Below are 19,618 nucleotides of genomic sequence, written 5' to 3'. Positions count from 1 at the left end.
CTTCTTTAGCTCTGTGAGATGAGAGATGGCAGACAAGCACGTACAGTTCTTTTTCAGTTTTGAAGACAGCACAGCAAAGCCAACAAAGTCAGCCAAACAGAAAAATCTAACTTATTAGATGGATACTTCATGAGGGAAATTGCAGTGCAACAGCAGCTTAACACAGTCAACACAGCACAGTGTAACAAAATGATACAATAATACGACAATACAATACAGTCAGTGAGAAGTGCACTCAGAAGAGTTGCTCACAGTCCAGAATATACAAAGAACATACCAGATACGTACACAAAAAGTTGTATTGCACATTATAAATATAAATATATTGCACACGTCCCTGGCATATTTTGCCCCAAAACATTTGTAAACGGGAAAAGCCAGATGTAAGCAGAGAGTTCACTGTTCAGTCCAGAAACAGGTCACTGTCAATGTCGCCTCTGCCCAGACACACAGTGGATGTGTTGTACAGTCTTATGGGAGAAGGCAAGAATGACCTCCTGTAGTGCTCCCTGTCACACAGTGGATGGATCAGTCTATTGCTGAACGTGCTCTTCATTTCTACAAGCCCTGTCATAGAGGGGATGGGAGACATTGTCCATGATGGCCTCTAGTTTGGACACCATTCTCCTCTCAGCCACTACCTCCAGGGGGTCCAGGTCAGACCCAATGACAGAGCTTGTTCTTCTGATGAGCTTGTTCAGCCTGTTAACATCCCCTGCTCTAATCCCAGAGCCCCAGCACACCACCGCGGAGAAAATGGCGCTCTCCACCACCGACTGATAGAACATATGTAGCATCTTACTACACACATTGAAGGACCTGAGCCTCCTCAAGAAGTAAGGTAGGCTCTGACCCTTGTAGTTGGCCTCGGTGTTCTTAGACCATTCCAGTCTATCGTCAATGTGCACTCACAGGTACTTGTATGAGTCCACTATCTCCACGCCACTCCCATGGATGTAGACAGGAGTAGGTTGGACCCTTTTCCTCCTGAAATCTGTCACCAGCTCCTTCGTCTTTGCCACATTCAATTGCAGGTGGTTCTCCCCCACACCACTCCACAAAGCTGCTGACCAGTCCTCTGTACTCCTCCTCCTGCCCACCCTTGATACATCCCACAATTGCAGAGTCGTCTCAGAACTTCTGCAGGTGGCACGACTTTGAATTGTATTGAAAGTCCGAAGTAGAGAGGGTGAAGAGGAACAGAGAAAGATCTGTCCCCTGAGGAGCCCCTGTGTTACTCACTGCCTGTTCAGACACACAGTTCTGCAGTCTCACAGGTCTGCCCGTCAGACACAGTGATCCATGAGATCATGGAAGCACCCACTTGCATCTCCCCCAGCTTCCTTCCTAGCAGTGAGGGCTGGAGGGTGTTGAAGGCACTGGAGGCACCTTGCACTGTTTTTGTCCTGTTATATTTTCTCTGTTAGTGGAATTTTGCACAGTTTTGATTACTTGATTACATGTTATTTATGTTATGTTATTACATGTTACTGTTATTGCTATTTTGTAACTGTCTATTGTCTTATCTTCTGTCCTATTTATATACTGCACATGAGTGACTAATGAGAAACACTTTTCACTATACTGTGCACCTATGTAAGTTTAATGACAATAAAGGTGAATTGAAGTGGAAAAACGCCATTCTCACAGTGCTGCCAGCCTTGTCCAGGTGTGAGTAGGCCCTTTGCAGCATGTAGATGATTGCATCTTCCACACCAACACTGGGCTGACAACATTTGGTTACAGCCGTCTAATACGGTAAGAAAGATACACCCGAATAGTTGGCAGGATTTGTAGAAAGTCTCCTTCTCCTTCGGGCCCTCCCGCCTGTCCCTCCGCGGTACTCCGGACAGGAGCAGGACAGTCACCAGTTCCAGGCGTCCCGGGCCGCGCACCCCACCCTGACCCCGAGAGTAATAACTCGTTGCTCATAAGGAAATAACAGCTTCCTCATTAAGCATCGCCGTTTGGGACCTTCAAGTTTCGATTCTCCAGAAGTCGATGCTCACACACCTGTTTGAATTTCTGACCCCGCGACTCGGGGCGTATATAAGACCCTTCGCGTGCCCCAACCCCACTCCTCCTCTCTCAGACTCGCAAGATGAAGCTGCTCGTGGCTCTCGGTGTCGCCCTCGCGCTGTTTTCCACAGGTAGGAGCTCTTGTCCGAACCACAGCCACCAGTAGCGGGGAGCTGTGTGAACGGGTGCGTGTGACTGTGGTTTAAAGTTCTATTTTGATCTTGCAGACAATTTTTTTCAGAAATCACCCGTTTTTTATAGACTCATCGCCAGTCGTTTATACAAAAACAGAAGTAAGCATGCACAGTCAAAGAAATAATCGATTTTGTAACAGTGCAGAGATATGGAAGCCCGTTTCCGCCAGGGAGTAAAACAAAAACGCGCTATGGTATCTCAGAATTCCGATTTAGTATCTCAGAATTGCGACCTAGTAACTCAGAATTCCGACTTTATACTGTATCTCACATTTGCGACTTCGAAACAGCCCACATTTCACTGTCTGTCCTTTTGTTATTGTAACGGATTCGGGTTCCCTCCTACTTCGTGCCTCGCTGCATGGGCTCGAACCCGGGTCTTGCCAGCTGAGCTCAAGAACACTTTCTTCAGCCCCGGCGGCCAGCATCCCTGTAATGCGCAGGGGAGGGCGTGCCGTCACCGCACTGCAACCAGATCGTACAACCTGTATGTCGGCCGTTCCGATGCACTATTTTCATGAATCGTACAGGATCATGGGATCTATAGGCCTGAGGACTTGTCTTGTACAGTGCCCTGATAAAAATCAAATTAATTACACCCATTTTAATAGAATCCCATTTCTCCAGGGAGGCTTCCATAGTACCCGGATGGAATAGTGCACGGTGGGCTTTTTAAAAATAGTTTTTATTTACGGAGACAGAATATGAAATAAGATACAGAAATAGGCACTTCACATCCAGAGGAATTCACAATTATAAAAGCTGAAACATACTTTTTACGTATTTCCATTGTATGTCCTTTTTTACTTAAAAAAGAAGGCACAAGCCCTAGAACCCGAATCCGTTACAATAACGGACAATTAAATGTGGGCTATTTCGAAGTCGCAAATGTGAGATATAAAGTCGGAATTCTGACTTACTAAGTCGCAATTCTGAGATACCGTAGCGAGTTTTTTTTACTCCCTGGCGGAAACGGGCTTCCATACAGAGATGATCTGTTTTCAATCGACTTCATGTTTTTTCTTTTGAAAAGTACCGACCCGTTCTCGGACGTCCGGAACAACTGTGCTGTGAAAGTTCTGAAAATTTGAAGCGTTTGAGCAGAATAAGAAAAACTGGTGTCAGAGGCTGGTGATGCAGAAAATGACTCTTTCACTGGGCCAGTCCTGCGCGCATCAGATTTTTAGTTCCGTCCAAATCGAGCTGCGGAATGAATATTATATTTGACCCAGGAGAAGAACAGTGTCCTTCAGCTCAGCCGGCTGTGTCTCTGTTGCGTGACGCCGGAGACCCGGTTTCGCAGGACGGTCACACCCTCAGAAGAGCCTCTATTGAAATAGAGAACTAAGGATGTTTATCGGAGGGCCGGCTGTACAATGAGCCTGGACGAGTGGGTGGGATTTGGGACTTTTATCGCTATGAGGTCGTGGATTCGAATCCCACATAAGACATCGCTGCTGCATTAATACCCGATTTCCTCCAGTTAACACGGTATTTTAAAGAGATTTTCCTCCAGTTAACACGGTATTTGTACCCGATTTCCTCCAGTTAACACAGCCCGCTGCAAGAACCGGAACAAATAATAATAATAATAATTGCTTTCACTTATATGGCGCTTTTCTGGACACTCCACTCAAAGCGCTTTACAGGTAATGGGGACTCGCCTCCACCACCACCAGTGTGCAGCCCCTCCTGGACCATGTGACGGCAGCCATAGTGCGCCAGAACGCTCCCCACACATCAGTTATCAGTGGGGAGGAGAGCAGAGTAATGAAGCCATTTTTTTTTATAGATGGGGATTATTAGGAGGCCATGAAAGGTAAGAGCCAATAGGAAATTTAGCCAGGACGCCGGGGTTACACCCCTACTCTTTTCGAGAAGCGCCCTGGGATTTTTAATGACCACAGAGAGCCAGGACCTCGGTTTTACGTCTCATCCGAAGGACGGAGCCTGTTTACAGTATAGTGTCCCCGTCCCCGTGAGCGCCCCCTGCTGGCCCCACTAACACCTCTCCCAGCAGCAGCCTTAGTTTTTCCCAGGAGTCTCCCATCCAGGTACTGACCAGGCTCACACCTGCTTATCTTCAGTGGGTTGCCAGTTGTGAGTTGCAGGGTGATGTGGCTGCTGGCAAATGTAAAGGACTTTAGATTAAAGACCCAGCGGCCGCGTCCCAGTACTCCCACCCTCCCTGTGCGCGTTCCCGACCACGCCTGCGAGGGCGCGGCTGTCCCGTGTCTAGATCTGCGCACGAGCTGTGATGCCGCAGCAGGGAATCACCCAGAACACCTTGCGGAACGGTGACGTTTCATGTTCCAGCCCCGTCACAGCGGAGAGGGGTTGCCATGGAGAACAAAGTACTCACCGTGGCAACTAGTGGCAATGAGGAAAACGTAACTTTCTACTCTTTTAAAACTCGTGATATTTTATGTCAAAAACAAAATGTCGTTCCACTGCTCTCGATTCATACTTTATGTCTTCTAGGTATGATGTTTTGACGTCAAGATGTTTCGTTTTTTAATTTATTTTCTCCACAGTGTCATCTCTCAAATGTTACAAATCCGTACCGGGCTTAGTGGACACACAAGAACAGTGTCTGGCTTCAGACGCCACGTGTGTTTCGTCAATCGAACGAGTCACCGCAGGTAAGTCACTTACAAATCACTGACGATACCCATACGGGTCAACTTTTCTTTTCAACCACGGTGGAATACGTTTGATTACGTTTATAGCGAAGGTTAGTGTGACTACAAAGCGCCACAAGCAGTTTGCAGAGCAATAAAAGACTATGAATATCATAACCACGTTCATGACTACCGTGGAGGTAACGAAATACACAAAGGACCCGGGAGTCACGCTGGCGATATGAAATTACTGCAATTTACAGTCTCCTTGTGTAATTAACACTGTTGACTTCTGTGTCAACTTTAGAACTGAAAGCAAAAGGTCTTTTGATGAAGATGTAATTGAACTCTATATTCGTATTGCTCTATTCCACTGCATTGCTGACAAATGTTTTAAACACTTCCAAAATTAACATTTTATTGAACGTAAGACAGGGAATCATGGGAAACACTGTATTTAGAGCAGAAAATTGAAGGTTTCAATCCAGAAATGTTTACATATAGTATATAATATCTACAAATAATCGCATAAAGGTTACTCATGAGTGGAAGTCATTCACGGGGAAGTCATGGGCTTGATTTCATGTAGCCCATGTGATTGTCAGTAGATAACTGACCCAGAGATCTCTTACAGAAACCAGGGTATTGGCTTCAACAGCATGGCTGAGCAGCTTGTTCCATACTCCCACAACACATAGTGTAAAGAACCTCCTGTTCTCAGTTTGAAATGGACTTCCAGCCCAAACATTATATATAACATGATCATCTTCAAATTCAGTGACTGTACCAAGACAGGGAAACAAAGGAAAACAAATCAGATTATAGGATTAAAATTAAATTTATAGACTTATTTTCTGATGATGGTATTTATTGCAGGGGGACACACACAAGTTGTTACCGTGAAGGGATGCTCAAAACCTCTAGGCTGTGGAATATCTGTGTCGGTCAACTATGGAACTACAAGAACGACCCTCAGGTCGACATGCTGCAGCACTGATCTCTGCAACAAAGGAACTCCCCCAGGTAACGCCGGCAGACGCGATCTGTGCGCAGACACACAGAGAGAGGGCCAGAGGCCACGTGTGAGTGAGTGTGGTTGTGTGATCGTGCACACCCTTGACTCCACCTGGGTGAATCTGAGTGACTCTGCTTGAGGAACTGAGTCTTCATGCTGTGACAATAATAGGAAACTGCAGTCAGATCTCTATACGATGTGTAAAAGCAGCCAGCCTGTGCACAGAACTTCAGGCCTGTGAATTCATACAGAAGAATGAGCTAATTGTCAGGAGCTGCCCTTGTGCTCATTTTGAAACTGATTCCAATGCTGTTCAAATATGAAACAAAGTCATACAGAGGAGGTAGAAATAAATTCCACATTGTGCACAAAATATATTTTACACCTATTTGATTAGTTAGACAAATTATAGGCATCTAGATTTACCACTACAGTTTGCATCCTAACACACAAGACTCAGGGTGAGAACTGACATTTCTGCAGTGCTCTGACTGCCAGCCCAGTGAACCACACAGGCTAATCTCCCAGAATCCACTCTACTTTCTGGGCTTTCGGACTCAACCTGCACTGCAAGAGGAGCTGCTGACAGACTGAGCTGCATCTCTAGTCACAGGTGTCAATAGCTCCTCTCCCCTGGTCTGATCTGTCTTGTACTTGTAACGGGGTTTGTCTCGATGTGTGTCATTGTAGCCTATGGAGACAGCGCCCCCAATGGGTTGAAGTGTTTCACCTGTGAAGGAGAGGATTGCACCAGGATTGTACAGTGTCTAGGGCCTGAAGACCGCTGCATAAAAACCTCTGGTGAGCTCATGTTCTGTATCTCATGAAGCTGGAATAACCTGTTAAAGAGAGAAAACAACATGCAGCACCCACCATCACGGAATAGATACACAGGTACTCACAGGGCGAAGATGAGTTTAGAGCAGAGGCCAGCCCTTGGCAACAATTTCCTTTGGGTAGAGAGAGCTTTCCCTGGTATCAAACACATCTTCAGAAAACTGGCTTTGTTAAAACAGAAATGTTAATAAAATCCTAATGCCTATCTATGCCCTAAAACTAACAACCCAACAACATCCTTGTGGTACAGTGGATTGCTGCCTGCTGACCCTGCTAATGTTCCCAGCAGTTTCCTCCAGGCTGAGATGTGCTGGGAGGGTACCTGTCTGCCCTGAACTCACGGACTTGTCACTGAGGTGCAGACCTGGCTCAGTCAAGCCAAGACAATCCTGAGCAGATAAAGCCTCTGAAGTGGAGTTTTAGACGCGGCAGGGTGCGATGTCTTGTGCGCTTTCAGTGCTGTTTTCTTGAAGGAATCTCTCTGCTTTGGTTTCAGTAAAGGAAGATTGCAAGAAGCTTGTCCAGAAGGGATGTGCCAGCAAGAACACCTGTGTTTCAAAGGGCATTGAGCAGCTGGCCAAGTTCCTCGGTCGGGAGTACAGCTGCTGTCAGGGGAACCTGTGCAACAGCGCCAAGCGTTTCGCACAGAACATCTTCCTCCTGCTGCTGCCTCTCGCCTCAGTCAGGTTCCTCTTCTGAGCTCCGACACGCCAACGTGCCTCCTGACAGGACTCTCCCCACCTGCCGCACACTGGAGGAGCGGCCTGTCCCCTGGGGTGTCCTGCTTTGTATTTTGTGTCTTGGGATGTGAAATCGTTGATTGAGGGTGTTTCAGGCAAGTGTTTGACAATCATCTGACTTACAGCATAGACCTTACCTGTGTGCCAGATCATTCCTGCTGCAGGGACTCTTCGCCATCACTGAATCCCAGGAAAGCTCATTCTCCCACAGTGAGGTGAAGATGTACGATCTCCCAGCTCACACTGGCAACGGCTCCTGCCTCCCCTAGTGACACTGAGCGATGCCTCCGCAGTACACCTGCACCTCCTTATACCAGAGTCCACCTCATGACGCTAGTTGTGCGCTAGTTTTGGGCTTTAGACTTTCGCTACGTTTAGACTTTATCATGGACCCTAAAGAGGTTGAGAAAATGAAAACTGTGAGATCAAATGAAAGTGGTTACTGTTCAGTACTTTATAAGGTATGATTTATGATGTCTAACTAGGTAAGCGTTTTTTTATTACTAAAAACTGAAACCACAGTACGAATGTTAATTACTTCTTTTATCATTTTTGGGTGAAAACCATAAAAGCAGGGGAGACATTTTTTGGAGTCTGGAACAAATTGTAAAATTTCCCCATAAGATATGATGGAAATAGGTTTTTCTTTTTGCAAATTTTCACCTAACAAAAGGGTTTCTGGGAACAAATTCCATTCTGAAGAAGAGGTACAGGTGTATGCTGATCAGCTTTATTAAAGCTCAAGTTGTCATTTAACAGCCCCACTATATTCAATTAATTCATTATGGAGAATTCATATCAGAGAACTGATCATACTTAATAGTTTTGATGCTGATCCTCATGGGTGATTGTACTGTACATTTTCACTTCACACGGGACAAGAGTCAGTTATGATCTCAGGAATGACAGTTGTACTTGTGTTATGTGATATGAGAGAAAATGTCTCAAATTATTTTCCTATGCAAGCAGTGTTTAAGAAGAGGATGCTTTTTATGCATGTACATTTTTGTTACCACTTTGATTGCAATTGCACAGGCTTGAGGATATTTAAAAGTTTTAGTAATTTGTTTTTAGTAAAAAAAGTTTTAAATCATTCAGAAATTAGCAGCTACTCAAACCTTATTCAGGTAACAGGCATATTGATTAAGCTTAAGATATTGTCAAAAATCAAATTAATAAAGGGCTCTGATCTGCAATGTAAGTATGCCAATGAAATAATTCACAGGCGTAGATCTTAGGATTTGACTTTCACAAGAGGTATTCTTTGCACTGTTTTATCTGCTGAATGCATTAAACACTCCCCAGTGAAAAGTAATTGTCTTGAGTTTGTCCTTTGTGTGTGTGTAGAAGAGAAAGGAACACAATTCCATGAACAAAAGCACAGCTCAGAGCTCTCCACACCGAAGCCCCAGTGAGACACAGGGTAAGATGAGTCTTCAACCAGAACCATCATTTCACCAGACAGGGGAGATATCATTTGAGTAGTCAGTTCACAATCACTTCATGTACACCACCCTTGTTTCAGCCAACATCCCTTACCCCACTAGATAACTTCTGAAAAGACACTTCAAATAACTTGGGACTGCTGCCATCTAGTGTTTCACATATAACAGTCCTTCCTACACAGCTGAAGAGGAGAGACAATAAGACCAGTTCCACTACAGTTCCTCCAGCCCTCTGGTACCAGTGGAGGAGCAGCAATTCTGTGCAAGAAGCCAGAGTAGCAGCAAGGCTGGGTAGCTTGCTCCAGACTCCCACCACCCTCTGTGTAAAGAAGTAGCTCCAGTTGGAGGTTAAATGCTCTCAAATCAATACTTTAAATGAAAGCAATAGCTACAATGGTGTTAACATGGTGTTGTATTATTCATGCAATTGCTGCAATTTAGTCATGTTCCCCCAAAACCCACACTTTCTTACATTCAGTGAATAAGGGCAGAAAGACTTATTCAGAAATCAGGTTGACTACCAAGTCAAGCATGTGGCTTAATTCTTTGCCTAAAGGTTTTGGCCTTATGAACCCTCCCCCACCCACAGCTCTCAAATAACCATCACTGCAAGTGGGAGAACATATCGTCACCTTTTTGTGCTTTCCATTATTACAAGGCATATTATTCATCCCCAATAAAAATCCAAATTTCTGTCTCCTCATTCCCTAGTGCTTATACTAGGGTATACCACCCCACTTACTACTCCAGGCCCCCCACCAGCTGAAAAAGGGGGAGGTTTGAGGACTCTGCAAAGGAGAAGTGTCCCATTCCAGGGGTCAGTCATGAACCCTCAGATGGCTCAACACCACAGAAACCTGGAGCAGCTCTACAGTGACAGGTTAAACATGGAGTGAGCAGAGTATCAGTGAAATGTGAAGAAAAACAAAAGGGCTCTTTCACAGCTTTATTGATCCATTGCCATTACAAGGGGAGTGGAGGCAGGAGAGTCACAAGGGCCAGGCTGGAGCCTTCATTCAGGCACCTGGGGAGGAAGAAGGAGAACAATCCAGCTGCACTGCAGGACACCACCCCTACAGGAGCTCCTCCTGCCAGACCCTACCTCTCCACTGGCCAAAACCTCCAAAGTCCTCTGCTCCCTCCACATCCTCACTGGTGCTCTCAGCATCTTCACTGGAGCCCTGAGGGTCTCCCTCCTCATCCTCAGTCCAGTCACCTTCCACACCCAGAGGACCCTCTACTGGTGCCACAGCCACCCGACTGCTGGTCACCAGGCTCCTGGTACCTGTGGAGGAGCAGCACCCAGCAGTGAGGGATCTGCTACAGCTGGAGACCCACAGGGATGCTACTCATCTAAACAGCCCCTTTTCCCAGGATGGGATCATTCCTCAGTTGTCCAAGCATGGTTGTCTCTTGGGCAGACCTGTATCCACAAGGAAGTAAAGAACCAGACCCACCTTCATCCTGGCTGCCAGCACACCTGGACTCACAGCAGGTACAGACCTCATGGTCACCATACAGCTCCTCCCACCTGGAGGAGAGGAGGACAGGTGAGGCCTCCACCTGGCATGTCCCAGAGCACCCTCAGCAGGCTCCTTGCAGAAGTACCTCTTAGCCTCCCTGTTGTAGGTGCAGGACTTGGTCCCTGGTGTTGCTTTAGCAGGAGCCACAGCCATGACACAGTGCATGTACAGCTCAGTCACTTCATGCTGCAAGAGGGAAGGTCACAGCATTCAGGGATCAAGGCCAATACAGGCACAGAGAAGGACCTTCTGCCAGTAGTGAAGTCAAGCTGGCAGGTCTAGGCACTACAGCCACCACAGTCTGGTTCACATCTAGATCATGGATGTGAAAGCAGACCGTGGATCAGTAGAGCAGGAAGGCTGAGCAGCCTTTGAGAGGGCAGTACCTTCCTGGACAGCTTCTTCTGGAAGAGGAAGGCATCAATCGTGAAGCGGAGCACATCCTTCTGCTTGGAGGGGACAAACCTGGACAGGCAGCCATCTGCCTTGCTGTCCACCATGCACCTGGGGACAAGGACAAGGATCAACCCCTGCAGGCTCTCTGGGCTCCTGCCCACCTCCCCTCCCAGAAGGGGCCGTACCCCAAGTTCTCAATCACGGGGAAACGGGGCTGGGAGTGCTGCTCTGGTTTCTCCGTCACGTAACACGAGTGGATGTACAGCCTCTGCTCCGCTGTGGCAAAGTAGGCAGTGGCCTGGAAGTACATGGGCTGACCCAGGAAGTACTCGTCCTTGGGAGAGAGCCGGACCCAGCGGGCTGGAAAGAGAGGCAGCATTACACCTGCACACAGCGCCCCCTGCAGGCAGGAGGAGCCACTCACTGAAGGAGCTTACAGTTGGTGGTGAGCAGGACAAAGCTGTGCTTGTTCTTCAGGTCCTTGAAGAAGGTCCTTCTCCTGGCCCACGTGGGGACGTAGCCCACCTTGTAGGAGTAGTGGAACCTGCAGGATAGAGGGGGTGAGGGGCTTCTGGACACTTCCCCAGGGGCTCCCCAGCAGCAGCAGAGCCCTGCCTACCTGTTGTAGGAGCACTTGACCGGCACAGAGAAGGGAATGAAGCGATGCACAGGCGCACTGGAGGAGGGCGGGGCGTAGCGGAGAGTGTTGGAGTACACCAGGCGGCCCTGGACAACCTGCAGGGTCACAGAGGAAGGGACATTCCCAGGAAAGCCAACCCCCACACTAGCCTACAGCTCACAGCGCGACACTGCCTGTAGACGAACCCCGCTTACCGACCGCTCGGTGCCACACTCGTGAAGCCCGTAGGTGAAGTAGAAGTAGCTGCGTGTGGTTCGGCTGACGCTGCAGTTGCCCAAGGTCACCTCCGATGGCCGACAGCTGAAGCCGAACAGGAGCCGACTGACCCGCACGTACATCCTGCTGGAGTCGCACCACACGGCCACTCCTCGGGTGCCCGCGATGGCCGGGCGAGCCGGCTGCCGCCCTCGCTGGGGCGGAAACAGGACGCTCTTGATGTCGGCGGGTAAGGGCCGGCTGCCGGCTTCGGGCTTCATCTTCTCCTTGGCGAAGTAGGGCGAGTGCGCGTCTCTGGACACGGGGAGGCGGCGGTAGGCGGGAGCCGAGGACTGCGAGTCGTTCTCGCCCGCAGACAGGTCTTCGGAGGGCGCGTCTGCGAGGCTCAAGCCCTCCGACTGGGCTGCGTCTTCGGGAGCCGGGAAGTCGGCCTGGAGCGCTAATTCCCCGGAGTCCCAGCCAGCCGGCCCGGCGGAGATCAGTGCGGGGAGCCCGGCCCCTGCGCACAGGCACAGCACGAAGAGAAACGAGCGCATCGCAAGCAATTGTCTAAGACTGTATTTTCTTTTTCTCGATGTTAAGAGTTATGTTTTTTTTTTTTTGCTGCGAGAGAAGGAAAAAGATCTAGACTACTTCTGAACCAGGAAGCGTAAGTTTAGCGTTCGCTGTCTTGCTTTTTATACCGCGACAGGTGACAGCAGCTCCCAATGACCACAGCGCCTTCGAAATCACGAGTGAAGAATTCGCACGTGTAGCACGTGGCTCTCTGACATCGCTGTTGCCTTTTTGATGTGTTTGGTATGATTTCCGAATTACGTATGTAATCATGTTAAAAACCAGAAAATGTGAATAAAGTACATTTTATTTTTTTATTGCTGTAAAAAGTTTTCGCCCACTTTTTTAAGCGTTTAATGTCAGTTGTAACGGCACAGAGCTACGTGCAGGGTGAAATATGCATACCCGGAGCATCACACTTTAAAACATTAATATGTATAACCTTTGAATAGCATAGATTATGAATGGCATTTTGTAATCGTAGGGTATAAGATGATGGATGTTCGCTGCCGAGACGGGGCCTCTGGAGTCGCAGGTGGCCGGTTTTGATTTTAAAATTCAGACTCTATTAGTGCCAGCAGCCATATCACCCTGCAACTCACAGCTGGCAGCCCACTGGAGCCCAGCAGGTGTGAGCCTGGTCAGTACCTGGATGGGAGACTCCTGGAAAAAACTAAGGCTGCTGCTGGAAGAGGTGTTAGTGGGGCCAGCAGGGGGCGCTCACCCTGCGGTCCATGTGGGTCCTAATGCCCCAGTATAGTGACGGGGACACTATACTGTAAAAAGGCGCCGTCCTTCGGATGAGATGTAAAACCGGGGTCCTGACTCTCTGTGGTCATTAAAAATCCCAGGGCGTTTCTCGAAAAGAGTAGGGGTGTAACCCCGGCGTCCTGGCCAGATTTCCCATTGGCCCTTACCAATCATGGCCTCCTAATAATCCCCCTCTCTGAACTGGCTCCATCACTCTGCTCTCCTCTCCACTGAGAGCTGGTGTGTGGGGAGCGGACTGGCGCATCATCCAGGTGGGGCTGCACACTGGTGGGGGTTTGAGGGGATCCCCATGACCTGTAAAGTGCTTTGAGTGGATTGTCCAGAAATGCGCTATATAAGTGTAAGCAATTATTATTATTATTATTATTATTATTATTGAGGTGGTGCGCAAAGTACTTCGCTCACATCGCTTGAGGCTGAAGCGCGCAGTCGTGGGAAATGCACGCAAATTCAAGCCCCTTTGGGTAAAAGCGTCGGTCAAAACACTGTGTACAGACATCGCAGAGACGGGAGGATGAAGACTTCCTGACAGGCACGCAACCCAGGAGGAAGAGAGCTGCACAGAACAGCGGCACACGACGAGAAAAAAGCCTCTGGTTGGCAGGCAGGAGAAAGCGCGGTTTGAGGCTGACGCGTTATTTGGTTTAAATTCACCTAAGCGGCGTTTTTTTTTTAAACAGGCGAGTAGCATTTCACGCCCTGGAGCTCGACGACTACATTGCAGTTGGCAGTCAAGAGAGGAGAGGACGTACAGCGTCACCATCGTCGCCCCCTTAAGAGGAGGGATCCCTTAAGGTCCTGGATTTTTAAATCTAGCGCTAGTTTCAGATGTGATCTCTTGACCATACCGACCAGCACAAGCACGGTCTTTAAGGGGAACTCGGTGGGCAAAAAGAAAAAGCCTTTACTAAGAGCAACGGACTCTTTCAAACTTGACTGCGCCATTTTATGACGACGATCGCGCTTGGGAGTTCACAGGGAAAAGGGGTCGTTTCAGTAAGGGGGGGGTGTTGCTTGGAAACGCGCAACCACAACTTTCTACCCAAGCCTGGGGGGGGGGGGGGTTGAACCGCCATGTCAGGCCGGCGTGACGCTGTTAAAGCCCGCACATTCTTAATCTTAGGCTGATCGTTAACATTTCACCCCGTACGCCGCCGCCGCCGCCTCCCGACAGCCGCCGCGCTCCGCCATCTTGTGCCGGGGAACGAGCAGGGCAAGGCGCACGCGCGCCTCCCCCCCCCCACCGCGCGCCCCCTGGGCGGGAAATTCAAACCGCAAACGAACTTCTCGGTTCGGGGTTGAACTGCAACCGGACAAACGGCGAATAAACAGACCAGCCGCGTCTCACCTCGCTGTTATATTTTACACCAAGACGAGTAAAACTTAGACTTTTCCCCCGCTTTTATTTAGCAACACAGATCTGAGGGACCGGAATGTCGCATGCTACCCAATGAAAATAAATCTTAAATCACTGGGGTTAAACCATTTAACAACTCGTATTTTCAATTTAAATACAGAAAAGCTTCGCATTGTGATACATGATTTTATTGAACAGATTTACCGAATAGCCTCAACATTGTCAACATATCAGGGAGGAGTGTAGACTGGTAATTATTTTATATTATCACAATAAATAATCGAAATAGACCAAATAAGATGAATTTGTTTCTTTAAAATATCAGCATAAAAGACTAGTTTAACTTAGTTTTCAAAGTTAGTAGTTTCATCTTGTTTCATGCATTTCCAAACAACTGCCATATGTCTCAAATTAGGACACCCCAAATAAATATGACAATTCAAAAGCGCCACTGATTGTAAGAATACCATATTGGAGTTCAAATAAATACAAATACAAAATGTTCTGATGTCCATTCGTGTCTTTTAATCTTTTAATTTAGTATTTTATGTATAAACAGTCAGCCAGCTACACATTCAGTCGTCTAACTTAAAACGTCTCGTTTTGGAAAAAGTGCATTCTGTCGCAAAACAAAAACTATACATCCTAGCTTAAATATGACCACCGTTTTTTACACGTATCTCCGAGAGAAACGTTTGCAGCTAAGCGTAGCGATGGGTGGGTTATAAAAACTCTTAATATATTTTATATATTTGACAAAAATATATATTTGATTTTTTTTCTGTCGAAAGGGAGGGAGGGAATCATTTTACGACGCCAAGCCACCGATAACACGGGTTCGATAACACGGCTTTAAATGGGGAGCAGAAACAGAAAATCTGAGGGAAACAGAGGACAGAGGGCATGGGGCTGCGTCTCAAAACCCTTTGGTATGGATAATCATGTAAAGAAAACGGCATGTTTCACGTTTTCATGTTTGGAAACGATTTCAAATGACATGTGAGCGCATGCGATGCCATCGGTTATGTACTCTTATCTTGATGCATACATACGCACTGTTTTAGGTATGTATAACACTGTAAAGTTTTCCTTTCTGTGCTTTTCTGTGGGACTGACAGCGGTACTCCAGGGGAGAACCCACCCGACCTCCGGGTCGGAATCGCACCCCGGACCGGACCCCTGGGCTGCGCCGCCCTGTGGAAGCTCACTAATTGTTATAGAAATGTTCCTTTTGAAGTGCAGCAGCCTCACGTATTACTGGTTCACTTTTGTTTAAGACTGCGGCTGCCCCTAGAGTTGCGTCTCTTTATTTTATTGACGGAGCCGGAGCCGCAGAGAAATGAGTGGCTGGAGGTGACAGCAGCGCAGCCCCGCCCCGCCGCCACAGCGTGTTTCGGCGGCCATTTTGTTTGGGGGAAGCGGAGGTGCGCGCGCGCGTTTACTCCGCCTCCTTTTTTTAAAAATCTAACGGCCGGAGCGCGCGCCAGAGCGCCCGGGAGCGTCTGGAAGAGCGGGAGAGGGGGAAAGACTGTGGGATTAGAATTGGGAATGGGAAAGAGGCGGGGGGGGGGTCGCCAGTTCCGGAGAGCGTCCCTCGCGATAGCGGTGCGACAGCCTCCTTTTTTCCTGTCTTTTTTTTTTACTTCCGATCATCGATATCGCCCCCCTCTCCGTCCTGCCCCGCTTGATCACCAGGGGGGGCGGCGGCGGCTGGGGGAGGAGACGCTTAGGAAGACAGGAAAAGGGGGAGGAAGCGGTGGCGGAGGGAAGAAAGAGTGAGGGAGAGAAGGAAGAAAATAAAAGAGGGAGAATCCGCGCGTACGCGTGTGCGTGCCCGCCTGCGTGCGCGCTCACGCCCGCCGGTGCGCCTCCCCTCCGAACGAGCTACCTGTGCGCCGCGTGAGGCTTTCGGTCTCATCGCCGCCCCCCCCCCCCCAACTTCTCTCGCCCGCACGAGTCGCGTGCTGCCCCACACCTCTGCACTCTCGCCCAGCCCCCCCCCCCCCCCGGACTGGTTGTTTTTTTTTCTGGGGGGGGGGTGGGTGCGCGCTCAACGTCACCGAACCCCGTTTTTGTGGCGTGTGTGTGTGTGCGCGCCTGTGAGTGTGAGGGGGGGGAGGTGGGTATAGGACAGTAGCGGGGAGAGAGAGAGAGAGGACCGCAGAGGAAGCCGTTTATTTCACTAAAAACTCACACAACTCCCCTGGAAGTGGTGGTGTTTTTGGGGAGGGGGGAGGGAGGCCTGTCGGTGGGTGGCGGGTTAGGTTGCAGGGGGTGGCGGTTGGTGTGTGTGTGTGGCGGGGGGGGTGAGGAGGATATCTTTTTTTTTTTTTTACCGGCATCAGAACCCGCCCGGTGCTGGTGGCGGCGAGGAGGGACCGGCGATGGTTGCTGTTCCGGGAAGGCCGAACCGAACCGCTGCCTGAGGTAAGACCAGCCTCCTTTCTCAGCGCCTCTGGACACGGTACCGGGGACGTGCCACCCGGTTGCTGCTGCTGCTGCTGTGGTGGTGGTGTTGGTTTTTTGGGCCGGGAGGAGGGGGGCGAATTTTCCCGAAATCCTGCCTGGGGTACGCGGGGCAGAAGTGAGCGGCGCTCCCGCCCTCGAACACCCCCCTCCTGCCCCCCCCCGAGGGGGCGCGGGCTCTGCTAAGCAACACGAGAGACGCCGCGGCCGGTCCGCAGCGCCAGCCGGGTCTGGGCCGGGGGCCGCGGCCGGCGGTGGGCGCTGGAGCCGGGCGGGCAGAGAAAGGAAGGCTTTGGGCAGGGGAGAGAGAGGGGCTGGCCGGCCGGCCGCCTGGCTGGCTCTGGTGGTTCTCGGTGAGGGTGGGGGGGGCCTGGCGCCGGGGACCCGGACGGCCGGCCTGGGCTCCCGGTCAGAGAGAGGGGAGACCGTCGCTCTCGCAGACCGGTGTGTGACAGAGCACAGAGGCCGGGAGAGAGGATCCCGGCCGGCGAAGGAACACATTTTCTCGTTTTGTCCCCCCCCCCTTACACTGATCTGAAGATCACCCCAGTGCCCCCTCAGCCTCGCCCCCGAACCCCTCCGGTCTCCGGCCGGCGGTACTGGGGCGGTCGAGCCAGCCCGAGTGAGACCCCGCTGTCGCACTGCCTGCTGCTGCTCAGCCGCATCATTCTCATTCTCGGCGTGCAGCCCTGCGGTAGCCGCAGCCCGGGCTGGGAGCGAGTACCGGCCGCTAGTCCGCTCTGCAGCCGGCGGACCGCGTTTCCGCAGGGGCTGGGGAGCAGTGCTGTAGCAACGCCACGCGTTCGTGGGGAAATCGTGTTTTTTGTCCTCCCTCTGTAACGAATTCGTGTCGGGTGTATTCTCCGTGGCCTAAGTCGTGGTTTAGCGGTGCCCTGGCTTCAGGGAGAGTGTCTTACGCCCGCAATCCGCTGGAAATGCAGACTTTTTTTCATTTTCACTGGGCTACTTCCTTGTGAGGCTTTCCTCTTCCAAGGAGAAGCCCCTGCCTGTGCTGTCTGGGGAAGCTGCCCCCCAGCCCCACGCTGGTCTGGCCCCACGCTGCTGTGCTGTAGGAGTGTGTCTCTGTCAAACTCCTGTCCCAGGCGCTGGGAGAGGGCCATCCCGAATTGAGGGGAGATCCGATTTTCCACCCAGCACGGCGCCCTGAACCAAGCCTATGACCCGGGCCGTCGGTCTGTTTCCCCAGACTTGTATCCAGCAAGGATAGGGTCCCCACTGGGCGGGGAATCACACACTCTCACAGAAACCAGTGGGCCTACCAGCACCTTGGACTGGGAACCCCACATGGACACGGCGGACATGCAGACTCCACACAGACAGCACCGCAGGCTCCAGAACTGTACCCAGGGTCCTAGAGCGGCTGACCACTGTGCCACCCCCTAAAACTGGACTGCGGCTGTCTAATAAGAGCACGGAGGTCACCCTGAGGTTGTCCCTCGCAGGGCTGTGTTTTCATGAATGAGTGAAGTACGAGGTGTCAGTCTTGGAAAGGTAGAGATTTTTTTTTTTGCATTTGAGAAGAAGGGGTACAGGGGTCACACACACCCGGAATGGGGCCCAGGCCCCCGGAAGTGCTAACTGCTGAGCCGCTGCGCCCCGTGATCCATGCCTCCTGTCTTCGCTCTTGTTGCGCCTCTGTGCAGCACGTGTGTCGTGAGTCTCCACGCTGGGAGTGAGCAGAGCTGGCTGGCTGTCTGTCCTCCGCAGGGGCGTCGTGCTCTATAGAGGCGCTTGGCCCAGGACCTTTTGTGGCCAGGTGAGAGCCAGTCGAGCTGGGGGGCGTCTTGTTGAGAGGTAGACGTGTGGGTTTGGACTGTGTGTGTGTGAGAGAGAGGGCCGTAGTTGTCAGCGGGACTTTAGTGGCTATTGTAGGTCCTGGGCTTGGAGGGCCAAGAAGTAGAATTGGTCCAGTTCAGCCCAGTCCTGAGCGGATTTGAACCCGACCCTCAGGTACATTGTCGTCCTTTTGTTTGACTTCACTTTGGCCGTGTCAAAAGGAGACGCGCTTGGTCTGCTCGGAGCGTCCCTGAGTGGTGTTCTCCATGTGGGACGTCCTGATCCTCAGCAGGGGTTGGGATTCGGATGGTATTCCTGTCCCAGTGTTGGCCTTGCAGTGGTCACACATCTCTGTGCAGGAACTGAGGAGATGTGTGACCACTGCAAGGGTGAAGAGCCCTGCTCTCTTAGACTGTGACCTTCTTCCTGCAAGGTTATACCCGGGACGAAACACTTAGCACAAAACGGAGCAGGCCCGTAGGCACCTGGTTCTGGTAGCAGGGCCCTGAGTGTCCTGCTGTGCCCTGGGCCAGAAGGCTTGTCTTGTGGGCGAAGGGGGCTCTGACACGGGTCCGCTGCCTGCTGGTTTTTGGTGCAGATGGATTTCCAGGGGGGCACTGTTAGTGTGGCATGCTGAGGGATCTGCTGTCCTGGCACATGAAGACAAAAGATCAGCCCACCTGGCCCGTCAGATTGTTAATGGATCCTAGGATGTCATCCAGCCGTTTCAGGAAAGAAACTAGGGTATCCGCTTCGGCAACATGCCTGGGCAGCTTGTTCCATGCTTCCACCACCCTCTGTGTACATAGTGCCTCCAGTCTGGGGTTTTCCACATCCACGTCTGGCAATTCCACATCGTTTCCCCCTGTGCCTTTTGGTTCGTGCTTCATAGCGTGTTTCTCTCCGTGGGTGCTGCACAGCTGCGTGGGGAATCCTGCTTGCTGCTGGCCCGGGCTCGGACCCGCGCACACTGGTTCACAGAGCTCAGCCTGCAGCAAGGCCAGCCTTGCCAGGTCGGGCTGCAGG

The 19,618-nt window shown here is 50.6% G+C and overlaps 2 protein-coding genes across 3 annotated transcripts in view; one reads left to right on the top strand and one right to left on the bottom strand.

Moving 5' to 3' along the window:
• Positions 1-9,804: 9,804 nt before the first annotated feature.
• On the bottom strand, positions 9,805-12,310 carry LOC138225316 (zona pellucida sperm-binding protein 3-like). Its single transcript, XM_069185130.1, has 9 exons — positions 11,625-12,310; positions 11,410-11,525; positions 11,228-11,334; positions 10,976-11,150; positions 10,781-10,898; positions 10,480-10,580; positions 10,329-10,402; positions 9,974-10,156; positions 9,805-9,895 (listed from the first exon to the last, which is right to left on the bottom strand). Exons 1-9 carry the CDS (start codon positions 12,180-12,182, stop codon positions 9,888-9,890), a joined length of 1,440 nt encoding a protein of 479 aa, XP_069041231.1. The 5' UTR covers positions 12,183-12,310; the 3' UTR covers positions 9,805-9,887.
• Positions 12,311-16,355: 4,045 nt separating this feature from the next.
• The window catches only part of dyrk1b (dual-specificity tyrosine-(Y)-phosphorylation regulated kinase 1B), a 44,294-nt gene continuing 41,031 nt past the window's right edge, over positions 16,356-19,618 (top strand). For both annotated transcript variants that reach the window (XM_069185129.1, XM_069185128.1), the window contains exon 1: positions 16,356-16,756. The gene's annotated coding sequence lies outside the window, so the exon portion shown is untranslated. The remainder of the gene's footprint in view (positions 16,757-19,618) is intronic.

Source organism: Lepisosteus oculatus, chromosome 27 (genome assembly GCF_040954835.1).
Source record: "Lepisosteus oculatus isolate fLepOcu1 chromosome 27, fLepOcu1.hap2, whole genome shotgun sequence".
Classification (NCBI taxonomy): domain Eukaryota; kingdom Metazoa; phylum Chordata; class Actinopteri; order Semionotiformes; family Lepisosteidae; genus Lepisosteus; species Lepisosteus oculatus.
The sequence above is the reverse complement of the archived record's forward strand: the minus strand, read 5'-3'. Positions and strand labels throughout refer to the sequence as shown.

Excerpts from the sequence above, each read along its gene's own strand:
- LOC138225316 (XM_069185130.1), bottom strand. The coding sequence starts at position 12,182 with ATGCGCTCGTTTCTCTTCGTGCTGTGCCTGTGCGCAGGGGCCGGGCTC. Across the intron at positions 11,151-11,227 it reads TGTCCTGCTCACCACCAACT|CCCGCTGGGTCCGGCTCTCT; the intron begins GTAAGCTCCTTC and ends CTCTCTTTCCAG. Across the intron at positions 10,403-10,479 it reads TACAACAGGGAGGCTAAGAG|GTGGGAGGAGCTGTATGGTG; the intron begins GTACTTCTGCAA and ends CCTCTCCTCCAG.